Source organism: Hyperolius riggenbachi, chromosome 9 (genome assembly GCF_040937935.1).
Source record: "Hyperolius riggenbachi isolate aHypRig1 chromosome 9, aHypRig1.pri, whole genome shotgun sequence".
Lineage (NCBI taxonomy): Eukaryota > Metazoa > Chordata > Amphibia > Anura > Hyperoliidae > Hyperolius > Hyperolius riggenbachi.
The window spans coordinates 226286243-226302153 of record NC_090654.1 but is presented as its reverse complement, the minus strand read 5'-3'; the positions used below and the strand labels follow the sequence as shown (position 1 = coordinate 226302153).

General features: G+C 43.4%; 1 protein-coding gene across 3 annotated transcripts in view; it reads left to right on the top strand.

Annotated features, from left to right (window-relative positions):
• Window positions 1-15911, top strand: part of COX16 (cytochrome c oxidase assembly factor COX16) — a 175109-nt gene that overhangs the window by 97018 nt on the left and 62180 nt on the right. Inside the window, exon 4 of one of the 3 annotated variants that reach the window (XM_068254081.1) lies at window positions 1065-1223. The exons of the other annotated variants lie outside the window; for them this stretch is intronic. Within the exon in view, the coding sequence (XP_068110182.1) occupies window positions 1065-1202 (138 nt within the window). The 3' untranslated portion in view covers window positions 1203-1223. Of the gene's footprint in view, window positions 1-1064; window positions 1224-15911 lie in introns of those variants that run through there. 3 annotated transcript variants of the gene reach the window in all.

Sequence of the window (15911 nt, the reverse complement as noted above, 5' to 3'; positions counted from 1 at the left end):
ACTTACTGCACTACAATGCTAATCCTATGGGCCCTTCACATTGTAACGTTAAAGTTGCATAAAAAATTTTGCACTTTGGTAACTCAGTGCTTGCAGTGCGTTACCTCTTAACGCAGACACCTTGCGACTTTAACGTCGCATTAAAACGCAGCTTCCCACTGTGAATACAGCCTAAAAGAAACAAAGCATTTTCAGCAAACAGTTCTCCATTTTACCATCACATAAGGATTGCAAGCAGCTAGCACGGGAACCCAGGCTAGCTACCATTTTGATGGACTTTTATTCTGAAACAAAGGTATTTTCTTGGACTTCCTCACAAAAGAATATCTTTCTTCCAAAAGTTATTTTCGTTATTTTTACCTTTTATGTTATCTGAGCTATCCCCTCTCTATAATTGTTACTTTAATAATTGTATGTATATATTAATTATTGATATTGCATTTATAATAAAATACCTTTTAAAGTCATTTTCTCAGCTTCATACCTGCTTTAAAGGATACCACAACTGACATGTGGCATAATGAGATAGACATGGGTATGTACAGTGCCTAGCACACAAATAACTATGCTGTGTTCCTTTTTTTCTTTCTCTGCCTGAAAGAGGTAAATATCAGGTATGTAAGTGGCTGACTCAGTCCTGACTCAGACAGGAAGTGACTACAGTGTGACCCTCACTGATAAGAAATTCCCCCTTTTTTTATCTCTTTCTTGCTCTCAGAAGCCATTTTCTGCTAGGAAAGTGTTTTATAGTTGAAATTTCTTATCAGTGAAGGTCACACTGTAGTCACTTCCTGTCTGAGTCAGGACTGAGTCAGCCACTTACATACCTGATATTTACCTCTTTCAGGAAGAGAAAGAAAAAAAGGAACACAGCATAGTTATTTGTGTGCTAGGCACTGTACATACCCATGTCTATCTCATTATGCCACATGTCAGTTGTGGTATCCTTTAAAGAGTAACTGTCCGGCTGCAAAAGCTAATTTAAACCTCCATTCTCCTGTGTTAAACAGTTTAGAAGGAAGCCAAAAAGGCAATACTGCAGTTAAAAATCTCTCTTACTTTAGATGTTTGCTGACAGCAAGGCTCCGTATTCCCAGGCTCCTAAGGAGGACGCAAGCCGAATAACAGATACTGCAAAGCATTCTGGGGCCCTCCCCTGGCTGCTAGTGAGGCTCAAGTTTCAACAGCATGTAACCGTCTAGCTCACAGCACTAATAAATCTCGGGCAGAGTACACTGCAGGAGTCCGCTATTGTTCCTAGCCACATGGCTAATTAATATTCACTGCACAGTAGTGTTATTCATTACCAGCGTTTGTGAGAGTGGAATCATCAGGAAGCAGGCAGGACATGACACATTTGGCTTCATAGGAGACAGACAAACATGGAACCTGCCATGAGCTGTCAGGAGCATCATTCTCTGCAAATACTATATAAAAATTATGTGAAGTACAAACATGGACAGTGAAATGCATATGTAATGTAAGTACAGCCAATCTTTAGCTACTGATATATGTGTTTATTTTCTCTGAGACCTTATACCTAACAGCTCCTCTTTAAAGGGAAGGTTCAGGGAGGGTGGGTAAAAAAAAAATCAATTTCCACTTACCTGGGGCTTCCTCCAGCCCGTGGCAGGCAGGAGGTGCCCTCGCCGCCGCTCCGCAGGCTCCCGGTGGCCGACCCGACCTGGCCAGGCCGGCTGCCAGGTCGGGCTCTTCTGCGTTCCAAGGCCCGGAACTTCTGTGTCCCACGCCGGCGCACTGACGTCATCGGACGTCCTCCGGGCTCTACTGCGCATGCGCAGTAGTTCTGCGCCTGCGCAGTAGAGCCCGGAGGACGTCCAATGACGTCAGAGCGCCGGCGTGGGACGCAGAAGTTCCGGGCCTTGGAGCGCAGAAGAGCCCGACCTGGCAGCCGGCCTGGCCAGGTCGGGTCGGCCACCGGAGACCACCGGGAGCCTGCGGAGCGGCGGCGAGGGCACCTCCTGCCTGCCACGGGCTGGAGGAAGCCCCAGGTAAGTGGAAATTGATTTTTTTTTTTTACCCACCCTCCCTGAACCTTCCCTTTAAGCCGCGCAAAAAGCGAATCTTCAGAAAGCCTAGGATTCTATCTGAAATTTAGCAGACTGTTTAACAATTTTCATTCGCAGGTTTATAATAGTTGGCTCTCTGTTCTTTACAGAGGTGGTGGTAGCCCTGTACCTGAAATATTGTGTAGTAAAGTGTTTGTGCTGCTCGCTTGCTCCCTCCTAGTCTCTCTGCTGCCCAGTTCCAGTGGTTTCAGTGCATCGGTTGATCATCTTCCAAGTCGAGTTACCTATGGGCGCCTTTTAATGTGATTAGGCATCGGAAAATATCTGTTGCACCTGTCAGAAGATATATGGGAAGCCGTGGAGCCTTGATATGAATTCTCTGCTAAAGCCCCACTCTGAGTACAAGCGTCATCCTAAATCTATGTAGGCCCTCAGTTACAGAGCATGGGGTTTGTTTTGGCATCTAAACTGCCTGATCAACTGTTGTCAGGCAAATAACTATTAGAGTAACTTGCATGCTTTCAAAATGGGCGGTGCAGAACATTGGGTGCGCGAGATAGCCGCTAGTAGAATATTGGTAAAATGACCTATATTGTACTATTGTACAATGGTATTTCCGATAGTAAAGTATCAGTAATTGTTACCAATATTTTACTGCCACTAAACCTAACCCGATTCTCTCACAAGCCCTCCCTCTACTGATACCTAACCCTAACCGATTCCCCCCCCCCCCCACTGATGCCTAACCCAAGCCAAATCCACTCCATCTCCCGACGCCTAACCTTTTTGACCCGAACCACCAATGTCCTCACCCTTACCTATTCCCCCACGATGCCTAAACCTATCTATCACCCCCCCCCCCCCCTCCCCTCACGCGGCCTAACCTATCCTCCAACGATGCCTAACCCTAACTGACACTCCTCCTCCCCCATTGATGTCAAACCTATCCTCCACTATGCCTAACCCTAATAACTGCACTAGCTTTTTGTACTCACAGTTTGCATTGCAGGCAGCCCTGTTATGTGTTTTTTTTTTTATTGGATGCACAAATTTTCCCCAATTACAGATAACGACATGGGTGCCTATGGGACACCCAAACTTGCACAGAGCCTTTTTTCCTTAGCAGCCTAAAAAATGGGCTGGTGCTGGGTACATTTTCAATGGGTGCCTGTTACGTTGGGTTATTCTGATAGAATATGTGATTGCCACTTTTGTCAGTTCTTAACCCCCTTGCCGTTGCCGTTATATTTTTTATAATGTTTTTCCATTAATGTAGCTAGCCTAGCGCGGGGGTAGTGGCAAGCGGCGGCGATCGAGACATGCACGCAGCTAGCAAAGTGATAACTGCGTGCAATAAAAAAATTGTGAAAATCGGCCCAGCGGGGCCTGAGCAATCCTCCTGCGCAGGTTACCCCGAGCTCAGCTTGGGATAACCGACATGGAGGTTAAAGAGACTCTGCAGTCTCCTAAAAACTAGGTTTTTACTTTAAAAACCTCTTTAACCTAATTGCCCCTCCTAAAACGCTGCATCCCCGCGGCTGAAAATGCCATAAATCACCCCTAATTCCCCCCCCCCCCCCCCCCCCCCCCGGCAAAATGCACGACTTTCTTGGATTTTGCTGCTGGAGGAGGCAGAGCTTTCAGCTGCAGCTCTGCCTCCATGCGCGTCAGTCCGCGCGTATCTCCGCCTCTCCCCCGCCTCTCTCAGTGAAGGAAGACTGAGAGGGACGGGGAAGAGGCGGCGATCCGCGCTGATAGATGCGTGTAGAGGCAGAGCTGCAGCTGAAAGCTTTACCTCTATGTGGAAGGAGCACTGCGATGTCCCCCAGGTAATTTGGGGTGATTTATGGTGTTGTCAGTTGCAGGATGCAGCGTTTTAGGAGGGGCAATTAGGTTAAAGAGGTTTTTAAAGTAAAAACCTCATTTTTATGAGACCTCAGAGTCTCTTTAATTGAATCAATATTTGGTGCGACCCCCTTTGCCTTTGAAATGTCATCAGTTTTTAATCTACACTTGCAACTTCACCCACAAATGTTATGTGCGGCTTGGGTAGCACAAGTAAAGTAGAGAACCTTTGTCAGGCTCTGATTGCTACTTGGGCCCACATTGGGAAGGCTTTCTTATGGATGTCACAAAGGACAGGAAGTAAGGGGGAATCTGCTGAAAAAGGGCTAAAAATGTTAAAATATTTTTTACCTCTTTGCTGTGGGTGTTTATGTTGCAGAAATTTCACTAACTTCCTGTCTCCCTCAATGGTGCCACTACCAGTCAATGAAATGGTAATTCTATGTTAGTTTTATGTAAATGTATGCAGCTTGTAATTGGAACAAAGTCATGATTGGTCCATTTTCTAATCCCCATAATAGGAAGTGATAGGGCATTTTGCTAATACACAGTTATACAATAATCATAAACGGGTTCTTCTGAGAACAAGATTAATCACCAAATCAAACAGAATTGGCTATATGAGAGGCCTGGAACTGGGTGAAGGAAAGCCGTGCTCTGCTGTGAAGCTGAGGTTGCTGAAGTCCCCTGTAAATATATTGGGGGTTTTTTGTACACACTGTTTTCTGCAGTAGTTTTTTTACTTTGCACTAATAGAGTTAAGGCTAATGGGAAGCTGAAAAAAATAGATACTTGCCTAAGAAGAGGGAAGGCTCTGGGTTCTATAGAGCCTTCTTGTTTCTTTCACGGTCCACTCATTCCCGCACTTGCTACTCTGTTTGATTCCCCCGCCATGGGAGGCTTTGGAAGTCTTCGGGAACCAGAGTGCTCCTGAAGACAAGCGGTTCTGCACTGCGCATGCGTAGGTGCGAGAGAGAGCACACACTAGCACAGGCGCAGTACGGAGCCATCCGTCTTCGGGAGCACTTAGGCTCCCTAAGACTTCCGAAGCTTCCTGTGGTGGTAGAGAGCTGTATTCAGTTTAACCATTTCAGCCCGCGGTATTTTTCACCTTCTGCATCAGAACAATTTTCACCTCCCATTCTTTCGCCAATAACTTTATAAATAATTATCACAATGAATTGATCTATATCTTGTTTTTTTCCACCACCAATTAGGCTTGAGATTTTGCTAAGAATTAATTTTCCTGTTAAAATGCATTTAGAAAAAAATAAGAATTTTTTTAAAAAAAATTCATTATTTCTCAGTTGTTGGCCATTATAGCTTTAAAATAATACATGCTACCATAATTAGAACCTATGTATTTTATTTGCCCATTTGTCCCGGTTATTACACAATTTAAATTATGTCCCTATCACAATGTATGGCGTGAATATTTTATTTGGAAAGAAAGGTGCATTTTTCAGTTTTGCATCCATCACTATTTACAAGTTTATAATTTAAAAAATGTTAGTAATACACATGCATATTAAAAAAGTTCTGACCCTTAGGTAACTTTTTATGTTTTGTTTTTTTTGTTTTTTTAATTGTAATTTTTTTTGTTTTTCATTTAAAATGTTATTTGGGTAATTTTTGCTGTAGGAAGTAAACAGTTAATTTTAAATGTAATAATATGTGTTTATTTAATTAAAAAAAAAACCTATGCGGATATAGTTTCACTATTTGGCCACAAGCTGGCCACAGTCAAAAAAATGTTTTATTAGACCTGGAAGTGAACACTCTCGCTTCCAGGAAGCATAAGGAGGATGGGAAACTTTTTTTGTTTTGCTCAGAAAGGCCGCGGCTTCTGTTAAGAAGCCGTCGTTTTTTTCTGCCAGGGACTTAGATTAATGAATGGGAACTATGTTCCCATTCATTGATCTCCAGGCTAACGGGAGGGGGTGCGGCACACGGGAGCGTGCAGACGTGCGCAACAGCACAGCAGCAGCCGCCTGGACGTGATTGTCTTGCAGGAATGTTTAAACTACATACATATCAATGTGTATTTCTCCCACAGTAAAATGCACTATAAATAACTTTTTTTTTTTCATTTGTAGCAGTAACTTTCAGTAGGTAGAAAAATCTGAAAGGTTTTGGACTAGTCAATCTCCTCATGGGGGATTCTCAGTGATATACTGAGTTACTCAGTCCAATTGTCAAAATAATGTTCAAGCGAGTAGGGAAGCTGGTCTGCATCTATGTATAGACCCTATTCCATGGAGTGCTTTTGTAAAGAATTAAAGTGATGCATGCATCTCCCATGAGGAGATTGTCTAGTCCAAGATCTGATTTTTACTACATAGGCGAAAAGGCATTTAGAGTGCATTTTAATCTGGGAGAAATGTACATTTTGTATGTATGCATTTTAAATGTTATAATTTTTCATGTTAGCTTTCCTTTGTGTGTGTGTGTGTGTGTGTGTGTGTGTGTGTGTGTGTGTGTGTGTGTGTGTGTGTGTGTGTGTGTGTATAGGAATGCCTGGCTAATTTACATATGCAGCGTATGTAAATTAGCCAGGCATTCCTATACACACACACTACAGAGAGACACACACACATAAATACACACACACTACACACACCAGAGACACACACTACAGAGAGAGACACACACACACAAACACTACAGAGACACACACATACTCACACACATGCACACACTACAGAGACACACACACACACACCAAAGACACACACTACAGAGAGAGGCACACACACACACACACACACTACAGAGACACACACACACACACACACTCGCATTGTGCGCCTCAACCTATTTCTGTAATATAATGGCCATCCCTCCTGTGCTGAACCTCGCTAATCCTTCCTGGGCATGCTGGCTGATGGCGGCTGCTGCCTTGCGTTACCATCTATTTTCTCTGGAGAAGGAAAGCAGCCTGGCAGATGGGATGATCCGTCACCAACTCAGAGCCCAACTCCCTGAACCAGATGATATTTGTCACAATTATTATGCTTTGTGGCATCGGGATGATTTATAACCCATTTCATCACACTCTAGTTAGCCTAGTAAGTTGCACACGTTCATCAGTGGACTTGCTTTAATCTTGTTTCCCTCCCCCCCCACCGTGTCACCATTACCCCCTCCCAGTAAAGAAATAAAATACAAAAAAACACCACTATAGAAGGTCTTGTCACAATGCTGTCTCACTACATCACACACTGTTGTTTGCTGTCAGGATTGTTGCTAGAAGCTCACATTAGATCTTATTCAAGTAGAGCGCCTTCACAATGCCTTCGGCCTGCTATCCAGAGCTGCCACAAACGGTTTGTTACACACCTTGCCTGCTCAGCGGCAGCTTGCTGGTCCTAGCCGGGTCTCACTGGCTTTCTACAGCAATAGGCTAGGCAGGCTCGTTTTTTTATATGAATCATTTCCATTGTCCAGCTTTTTATTTATTTATTTATTTATGTATTGTCTATTTTGGGCTAAAAGGAAAGAAACTGTCTTTTTATGTTAATATATATCAAAAGCCGATTTTCTAAAGTGATTGACGTGGCCCTAATGTAAGAATAGAATTGGTTTGCAAAATATACATCTGAGGCCTTTTCAACATGCCTGAAAGTTCTTACTTCCCGCCATCTCATTGATATTCTTGTCTCATGCGCAGCTTGCGTGCCTAAATATTGTGAACGCTTGCTTTGTCCAGCTCCACCTACATTGCTGAAGTGTTTTAAAGTGAAACGTAAGCTTCCTTAAAAATACTATAAACATTTATCAGTGCTGTACAATTATTTTAAATAGTAGTATTATTATTAAAGTACCACTCCTTCCTAACCACTGACACTGTCAGACTCTTCGTCCATGCCCTCATCATCTCCTGCCTCGATTACTGCAACACACTCCTGTCAGGCTACAATCCAACATAAGCGTAGCGGGCAGACTATACTACTCCTCCCACCGCTCCGGCTCCATCCCTCCACAGGCTCCTGATCCGCTATAGACTGCGCCTAAAGATCCTATGTCTGGCCAACAAACGTATACACTAGTCCTGCCCGACCTACATCTCTGACCTGGTCAGCAGATACACACCTGGCCCCCACTCCAATCCTCCGATGACCTCCTAACCACCCCACGCATCTCGCACTCCCATGTGCGACTACACAACTTTACTAGAGCCACCCCCATCCTGTGGAAATCTCTCCCACTGACCATCAGGCTTGCCCCCTTCTTCAGCAACTTTAAATAAGCCCTCAAAACTCATCTCTTTAAGAAGGCCTACCTGGCCGTGCCAATGCCCTAACTCTCTCAGCTGCAAACCTCTTAATGTATCCCCACTCCCTTGTAAGACTTTAACAGGGCACTCCCCTCATTATTTATCCTACTTGATAGTCCAACCTTCCCGCTGAATAACATGAACTTTAATTACTGGGGCTACTAACCTTATTTATTGTCCAGCACTGTGTAATACGTTGGCGCTATATAAATCCAAATCATTCTAAATGTAAAAAAAACAAAACCAACACCGTTAAAAAACATGTTTTGTCCCTTGCTATAATCAGTTTTAGCAGTCGGTGTAATTTGCAGTTAATGTAATTCTCACTGGATCCCTCCATGACCCATCCACATCACTGCATTTATGCCACTAAGCTGAAAAGGGAGCCCAGGCAAAAGCATTATTCAATACAATACTTCAGGCACTCCTGATTCCTGCTTCCTAATACTGTGCCCTCAATTCACGGAGCTTTATCAAACACTTTATCAAACGTTTGATAATTTACCTCATGAGTAAAATCTAATTTTGAATTCACTAAGGTGTTATAGAGTTATCGAATGTTTTATCGATGAAATGATCAATACATCTATAACACCTTAGTGAATTCAAAATTAGATTCTACCCTTGAGGAAAATTATCAAATGTTTGATGAAGTGTTTGATAAAGCTCCGTGAATTGAGGCCTGTATAAACGTGCACAATGTCTATAAGGGGCTGAGAAGTCCCCCCCCCCCCCCCCCCCAATCTATGTCCGGGCAAAGATCTAAAACTATGTCATCAATAGGATGTGTCTGTCAAACGGAATGCAAATGCAATTGACAGACTGCAAATGCAAAATGCCTGGCACCTGAATTTTTCTACAGTCACACTGCAAGCACATATCCAGACAAACATAAACAAGCTCTGTAATTATGTGCCTACACAAGACTAGGGAGTAATTTGTGCCCTAAACAGGGCTTTAAATGGATCTCTAGCTTTCTTTACAGTACATTAGTCGGTAGGATGCTGAGTGAAGACACCTATGTTTGTTTGTTGTATGAGGTAAGTGGCCCATACATTAAGCAGGTTGACCATGAGACAGATCTGTCTCTGATCAGCATGAAATCTCTCTGAAATTGGCCTAGTGCTGCTGCAACCTGTCTGGTCACCCTCCAAGTTTAAAAATGTTCCCAAACACACTAAAATCTCACCTATCTGCCAGCGCAATTCCTGGCCATCACCGCCATATCTGCAGTCACTGTGATAGCCTGTACCACGAGGCACCGGACGCATGATGTCACGTGGTACAGGCTACCACAGTGATAGAGGAGGAGGCCAGGAATCATGCCAGAGGACACGTCAGACCTAAACCGGGGTGGGCAGCATTTTACACTTTGGGGACACTGTCCGGGGGGTAAATCGGTTGTCAGGGTTTCAAATGCTGTTATCTAAACATCGATCGGGGGACATGTTGCAGCACAGTTTTTCCTCTGATTTAATAAAATTATGGAATCGGAAGGGCGATCCACCCGCAAAATCGCCTGATGTATGGGCATATGTAGAGTAGCTTACTGTTACCTTTACAGTTGTGGAATAACTCTCATAGGGCTCTGAGTTGTATCACCTTGCTTATTCTCATTTCAAATTACTGTGATTTTTTTCCTTTATATCATGACCAATTTATTTCATTGTGTATTTGGTCTTTATTTCTGGTGCACATTCATGGCAAATGATGATGCCTGTTTTACAGAATATTTTGAAATGCGTAACCTTGAAATATTATTGCTTCAGACGACATGGGGCGTCCCACTCAAAATGTAAGATTTTATTATTGGAGGATGTTTCGTTAGTTCATTTTTTTTCTGCCTCCTGTCATGTCCATTAATCTATTCAGACATTTAATAAATGTCGTTTTTTTGTTGTCATATAATCTGGGTGCACCCAGTAGCCAATTATCCACCTAATCCTTTTTAATTAATTTTGTAATAGCTCTGACCAAATCATTCTGCCAGCACTAGGTTTATTTGTAGATTATGAGCTTACTTAAAGAGGCACTGCAAGGACATATGGAAGGATGCACTAAAGTCAGGATAACCATTCTATGTATATTATTCTGGATTTACCATCGAAAACCTTTCTTATATCTATTGTGACACGAGGGGATAGGTAGTGGGTGTTTTGCCATCTGGGACAGGCACAGAAACTTGTTTTTGATACAAAAAAAGTCTTTATATTTCACCAACACCAAGTTTATTTCTGCTCTACAGGCTAGTTGGGCAGGTTCACATTGCAAGAGCTTTTTCTAAGCACTTGTAATTTGAAAAGCACTTGCTAATGTAAGGCTATGGGTGTGATCCCACTTGAGCGAGTGATTTAAAGCAGAACTGAAAACTCCGTAAAAAATACGTTTCACTTTCCTGGGGCTTCTGCCAGCCCCCCGCAACCGACCTGTGTACCTCACACTCCTCCGTTCCCCCACCGCACCTCACTTTTTTCCCTTAGAGCAGAACTGTAAATAGTTTTTAAACAGGTTTTCACTTACCTGGGGCTTCTGCAAGCCCCCAGCAGCCACCCTGTCCCGCGCCGGTCCTGCCCGAGCCTCCGCTCTCCCACCGCCGTTCCGTTCTGTTCCTAGACTTCTAAGTCGATGCCAGCGTGGCTCTGGCCGAGCGTATCTTTTCTTCGCGTTCCCCTCTGCAATAGCAGGGGACGCAAAGAAAGGATACCCGTGGCCAAAGCCGCACAGGCACAGTGGCCCAGCGGCGAAACCGAAAGCAGCTAGCGGCGGGAGAACGGAGGCTCAGGCAGGACCGACGCGGGACAGGGCGGCTGCTGGGGGATTGCAGAAGCCCCAGGTAAGTGAAACACTGTTTAAAAACTATTTACAGTTCCGCTTTAAAGGAGGTAGACTTCTAAGTCAACCTCCATTGCGCCCTGGCCATGCTTATCCTAGTACGTGTTCCTGTAGCCAGGAGTACCCTGTGCAGGCACAGTACGAGAGAATCTCTACTGCGCCTGCTACAGGAACTTGAATGAGGAGGCGCGTGGCCAGGGACGCGCATGCACAGTTCACCCGAACTGCGCAAAGTGAAAGTGAGCCACATCAGTGAGTGGCTGCGTGGGAACAGGTCAGCTGCAGGGGGCTGGCAGAAGCCCCAGGTAAGTGAAACTCTATTTATTTTTACAGAGTTTTTAGTCCCGCTTTAATAAAAATCACCCATAGTAGCATTGCATTAGCACGAGCTTTTCAAGTCACTAGCACTAAAAAAGCTCTTGCAGTGTGAACCAGCCCTGTACATGCATTTACACGTTGTACAGAAGAACTGAAAATAAAATATAAAATAAACACCTTGCCACGTAATGGCCTCTAATTAAACTTTGAGCATGAGACCCTCTCTACACAGGACATGTCTAATACTTGCCCTGAAACGCACTCTACATGGACAAGACTTTAAACCGCACAAATTCAGATTACCTGTGTAGCCCAGCACACTCCTCACATGTGTTCTTTCCAGATCAGGGCTGATTTCAGACTGACCTGATTAGCCTTATATCAGAGGCGGCTCTAGACTTGCGGTAGCCCTGGGCAGAGAAGGAATTGGTGGCCCCTTTGCCACCAACGTCAATATGGTATCTTATGCACGGTTAATGGCCACGTCCGTTGCTGACACTGCATAGCCGCCTTGTGCTCTTGACACAAATGTTGAACTTTTGCTGCAATTTGCCACTGCGTTTTGTCTCTACCCTCACTGTCTCAGCGAGTGGTGTCCTGTATCCATGCTGCTGGTGGTGGGGGCTGATGGGGAGGACCTGCCAGTGACTACGCTGCAGACAGTGCCTTAATTAGTGACATACGCAGGTGCTGGCATGGCACACAGAGGCAGTGTCACTGTGATCTGCTGTGCTGCAGTGACGTGTGATCAGGTCATGTGGCCACAGTGAGCGCAAGTGGTGAAATTTGGGTTCACCAAGCACAGCCATAGGCCATAATGTGAGTTATGGCTATAGCTGCGCTCACTCAGTAATTTGGGCACCTTCAAAAAGACAGAGCCCAAATTAATTTAAAAACGGTATAATTTGGCTGCCACCAATACCTGGCAGCAGAATTATATCTTACTTCCCAAGTTCATGGCAGCCATGAGGGAAAATGGTAATTAACGCCGCTGGGACTTTTGCAGGAGCAGGGGGCGCCCAAATTTCCTGGTGCCTTAAAGCGGTCTAAAACCCTGACATAATATTCAATAAAAACATGTTATCCTACTTTTTATATGCCATATGGTTATCATATTTGCGTTTGTGCATAAGTATTATTATTCATTTAGAAATTACAAGTTCCCAAAAGTACAGTTTTTTGCTTTGAGTGCTGACTTTACATTTTATTTATAACTGGTTTTATTCATTATGTATTGAAGGCAGAAATGCTTTGAGTTCCTGTCTGTGTCCAGCAGCTTCTGCACAGTCAGAGAATGTGTCACATTCCTCACTTGATACAATGAAGTAAACACAAGATAACATTATCTCCACTTTGGATGCATCCAGATTTCTCTGCACTGAACTTCCCAGACCTGTGTGTAACCCTTTGAATGCTGTTCTAGTAAAAAAAAATGCTGGTTGTATGTAATATGCTGTAAATAATTTTTTAGAGCAAAAAAAAAATGCTGGGTTTCATTCTGCTTTAATTACAAGAACACGGTCCCAGAGCTTATTGAAGCAACCCTTATATTAGATTTGGGGGGGACCACCAATTAACATGCCAATATGTTTTAATCTGCTTAAAGTGAACCTCCCGACTAAAAATCGACTCAGCAGAACTGAAAAGGCTTGGTGTTTCTTTAACAGTTTCACAGCATCAGAACTTTGTTTCTCTTTTACAAGCCTCATTTTTAGCTGCACAGAAGAAAACTGCCCGGGCTTTTTTCCCCTGATGCTGTGCAAAGCATGATGGGATTTCTGATGTTGTTGTTCTCTTTCTGCTGTTTTGGTGCAATTTTTTTTTTCTTTTACATTTTGAATTTGACATTTGAAGCATAGCGTGTGCAGCTGGGAGGGATAATCGGGACACAGGATAGTTGGAACTGTGTCTCCTGCTCCTTGTCACCTCCTTTCAACCAAAAAGATGGCTGCCCCATGACAAAGATGGCAGCCCCCATGAATCACAAACATTTGCCTGTTCTTTTAAAACGGGGTGGGTAAGAGATTATACTACCTATCTATTCTAATTAACATAACTAATGTAACTTAATGACAGTATGTTTGTTTAGGCTGAAGTTCCCCTTTAACGAAGATACCAAAAGCAATGAAAACCTGACAGAAAAATAAAAATGCATTTGCTGGATTTCCGGATCAAATATAAAGAGCTGCAGGCACGCAAAAGTCCTTTTCATTCCTCTTTTATCCTCTATTGTCTGTTACACCATCTCGGTCACACATACAGCAATGAGAAGCCTCGCTGGAGAAGGAATAGGCTGCCTTAGATACAAGTGACATAAAAAAGCATAAACAATTTGTGTGGCCAGCGGAGTGGTGGCAGATAATTTCTAATATCAGTGAAGTATTCTTTTCCGTAGCTGTTCAGATTTCTTATTTTGAATAACTGTAAGCCAGGCGCCGGTGATTATTTGGATTGGGAGGAATGAAATAAAGCCGCGGAACAAATCAGATCTCATCCTGGCTTTGTCCCTGCCATATGTTTGGTGATGATCTATGTTTCCGCAAATAGTATTTCTTTTTTTACACTCTTGAAGAAGCTGCTCGGTGGGCCTTTGTTTGCGCTGAAAGGGAATGCGCATTAGAAAGAGAGAAATCCCATTGCTATGCTCTGCGCTTTAAACATTTGCCGTGGCTTTACACTGAATTGAAGAATAAAGGAAAGAGCAAGGGGGAAATGAAAGCCGGTCCGGTAGTTTAATATGTATTCCATATTGCCAGGAAATTGCTCTTGATTGAAATTTGTGAATAATGATGGAGGTCCGTTAACATCTCCTAGAAAAGCCAGTATGATGGATCTGTGATACGGTTACCTCACTGTTTCATTTCTATTCCTCTTTTTTGAGCGCTTTATATGCAGTTGTTGTTATTCATCCCTGCCGTAACTGGTCACTGATAATCTGAATCCCCACACATACGTAATTATAATCAGAGCAGGATTATCCACTAGCCAACCTAGGCAGGTGCTTGGGGCCTACTGGGTGTGAGGGGCCCAACTGGCACCTTCTTTGACCTCTTAACCTCAGCTTACTAAAAGGACCACAAGGGGGCCTCAAATCTACTACCTTGTCTAGGGTCCCATTACATCTTCATCCATCTCTGATTGTAACAAGTTTTACCTTTTGTACAGTGGAGTTGTCTTTTATTTTATTTGTTTTGCCTTTTACAAGATTGTCCCTGATTTGTGAAAGGGACTGCTTCTGCCTCACAATACAAGCAGTCCCCTACATACAAACACAATGTACACAATATACATTAGGCTCTCTTCACTAGCCTCCAATTGCGTCTGTTTTCCACACTCTATTTCAGACGAGGAATGATGGCGTATGGGAGTCAATAGGCTGCAAGCGAAGTAGTGTGCACCCACCCCCTCCACACAAAAAAAATTAGCCGCTGCAGTTTTCCGCAGGACGCATTCGAATTCTGATTCGGTTGCGGCTTGGCAACAGCATGGGTGTCGCATCTTATTCGGAAAGTGAGGCGGTGCTCAATCAACTCAGGGTCTCGGTCTTGACAAAGCAGGGTGACTCCCGCAGAACCTGTGGACTTGTCCACCCAGGCTTATTGCTGGTTCCCTCCTTGTGCCTGATCCGCTCCTGGTCCCTATCTCATACCTGGGTACCCCCTCTGTGCCTCCAGTGTTTCCCGCTGTGTCACTTTTGCCCTCTGTAACAGCTTATACAAGTTTAAAAGCAATTTTTTCTTTGAATTTTTTAAAATCGATTTTTCTCAAAAACTACAAGTCCAATTTGAAAACATTTTTTACATGTTCCCATGGAAACACAGAATCCATGCCGTTCGTATCGGCGGGTCGTTCGTAAGTCGGGGACTACCTGTGTATATTATCTGAATCCTGTTCAACATTCCCATAGTGCCAAATTTGATAGGGTTTTCCAAGTATCTTTCCATTTTTAATTCCAGCTATCGATACATTTTTAAAACAGACTATATACCACTGTGTACTCAGTAGTAGATGGCTTGGAACACTATACCCTTAGTACTCCTACTCTAAAGCAGATTACTAGTGGAAGGTATTGAATGTCCTTTTCTGGATGATGAAACAATGTCACAGTTCTTTCATTTCAAGATGTACAGTGCGTGTCAGAGGCTATATTAAAAGCCAAAGGCCCAAATGCAAACTCTGAACATTAATTCTATAATATCCGAGAAAAAAAAAACATTTCTTGTTGCATTTCAGCCCTCAGGCTGATAATTTTTAATAAAATGGGCTATAACTTTTCCTCTGTGAATAATTCTTATAGATCTTCTGCATCCTCAACTATAAAATGTGTTGTATTAAAGAGAAACTCTACTTTTTTCTTGGTTAGCACAGACATTTCAATAACGGGGAGAAGTACAGTTAGGTCCATAAATATTTGGACAGAGACAACTTTTTAGGGCCATTCACACTGGAGCGATTTGCGGGCGTTGTCTGCAGATTTGAAAAGCGCCAATAGTATATGGTAATGATCTCACTGCAGCGATCGCCTGTGATTCACAATTTACGGAAAATGAAAACCCGGTGCATCCAGCGCTTTTCCTTATTTTTAGAGCGACACGGTTCAAATGTAAAAA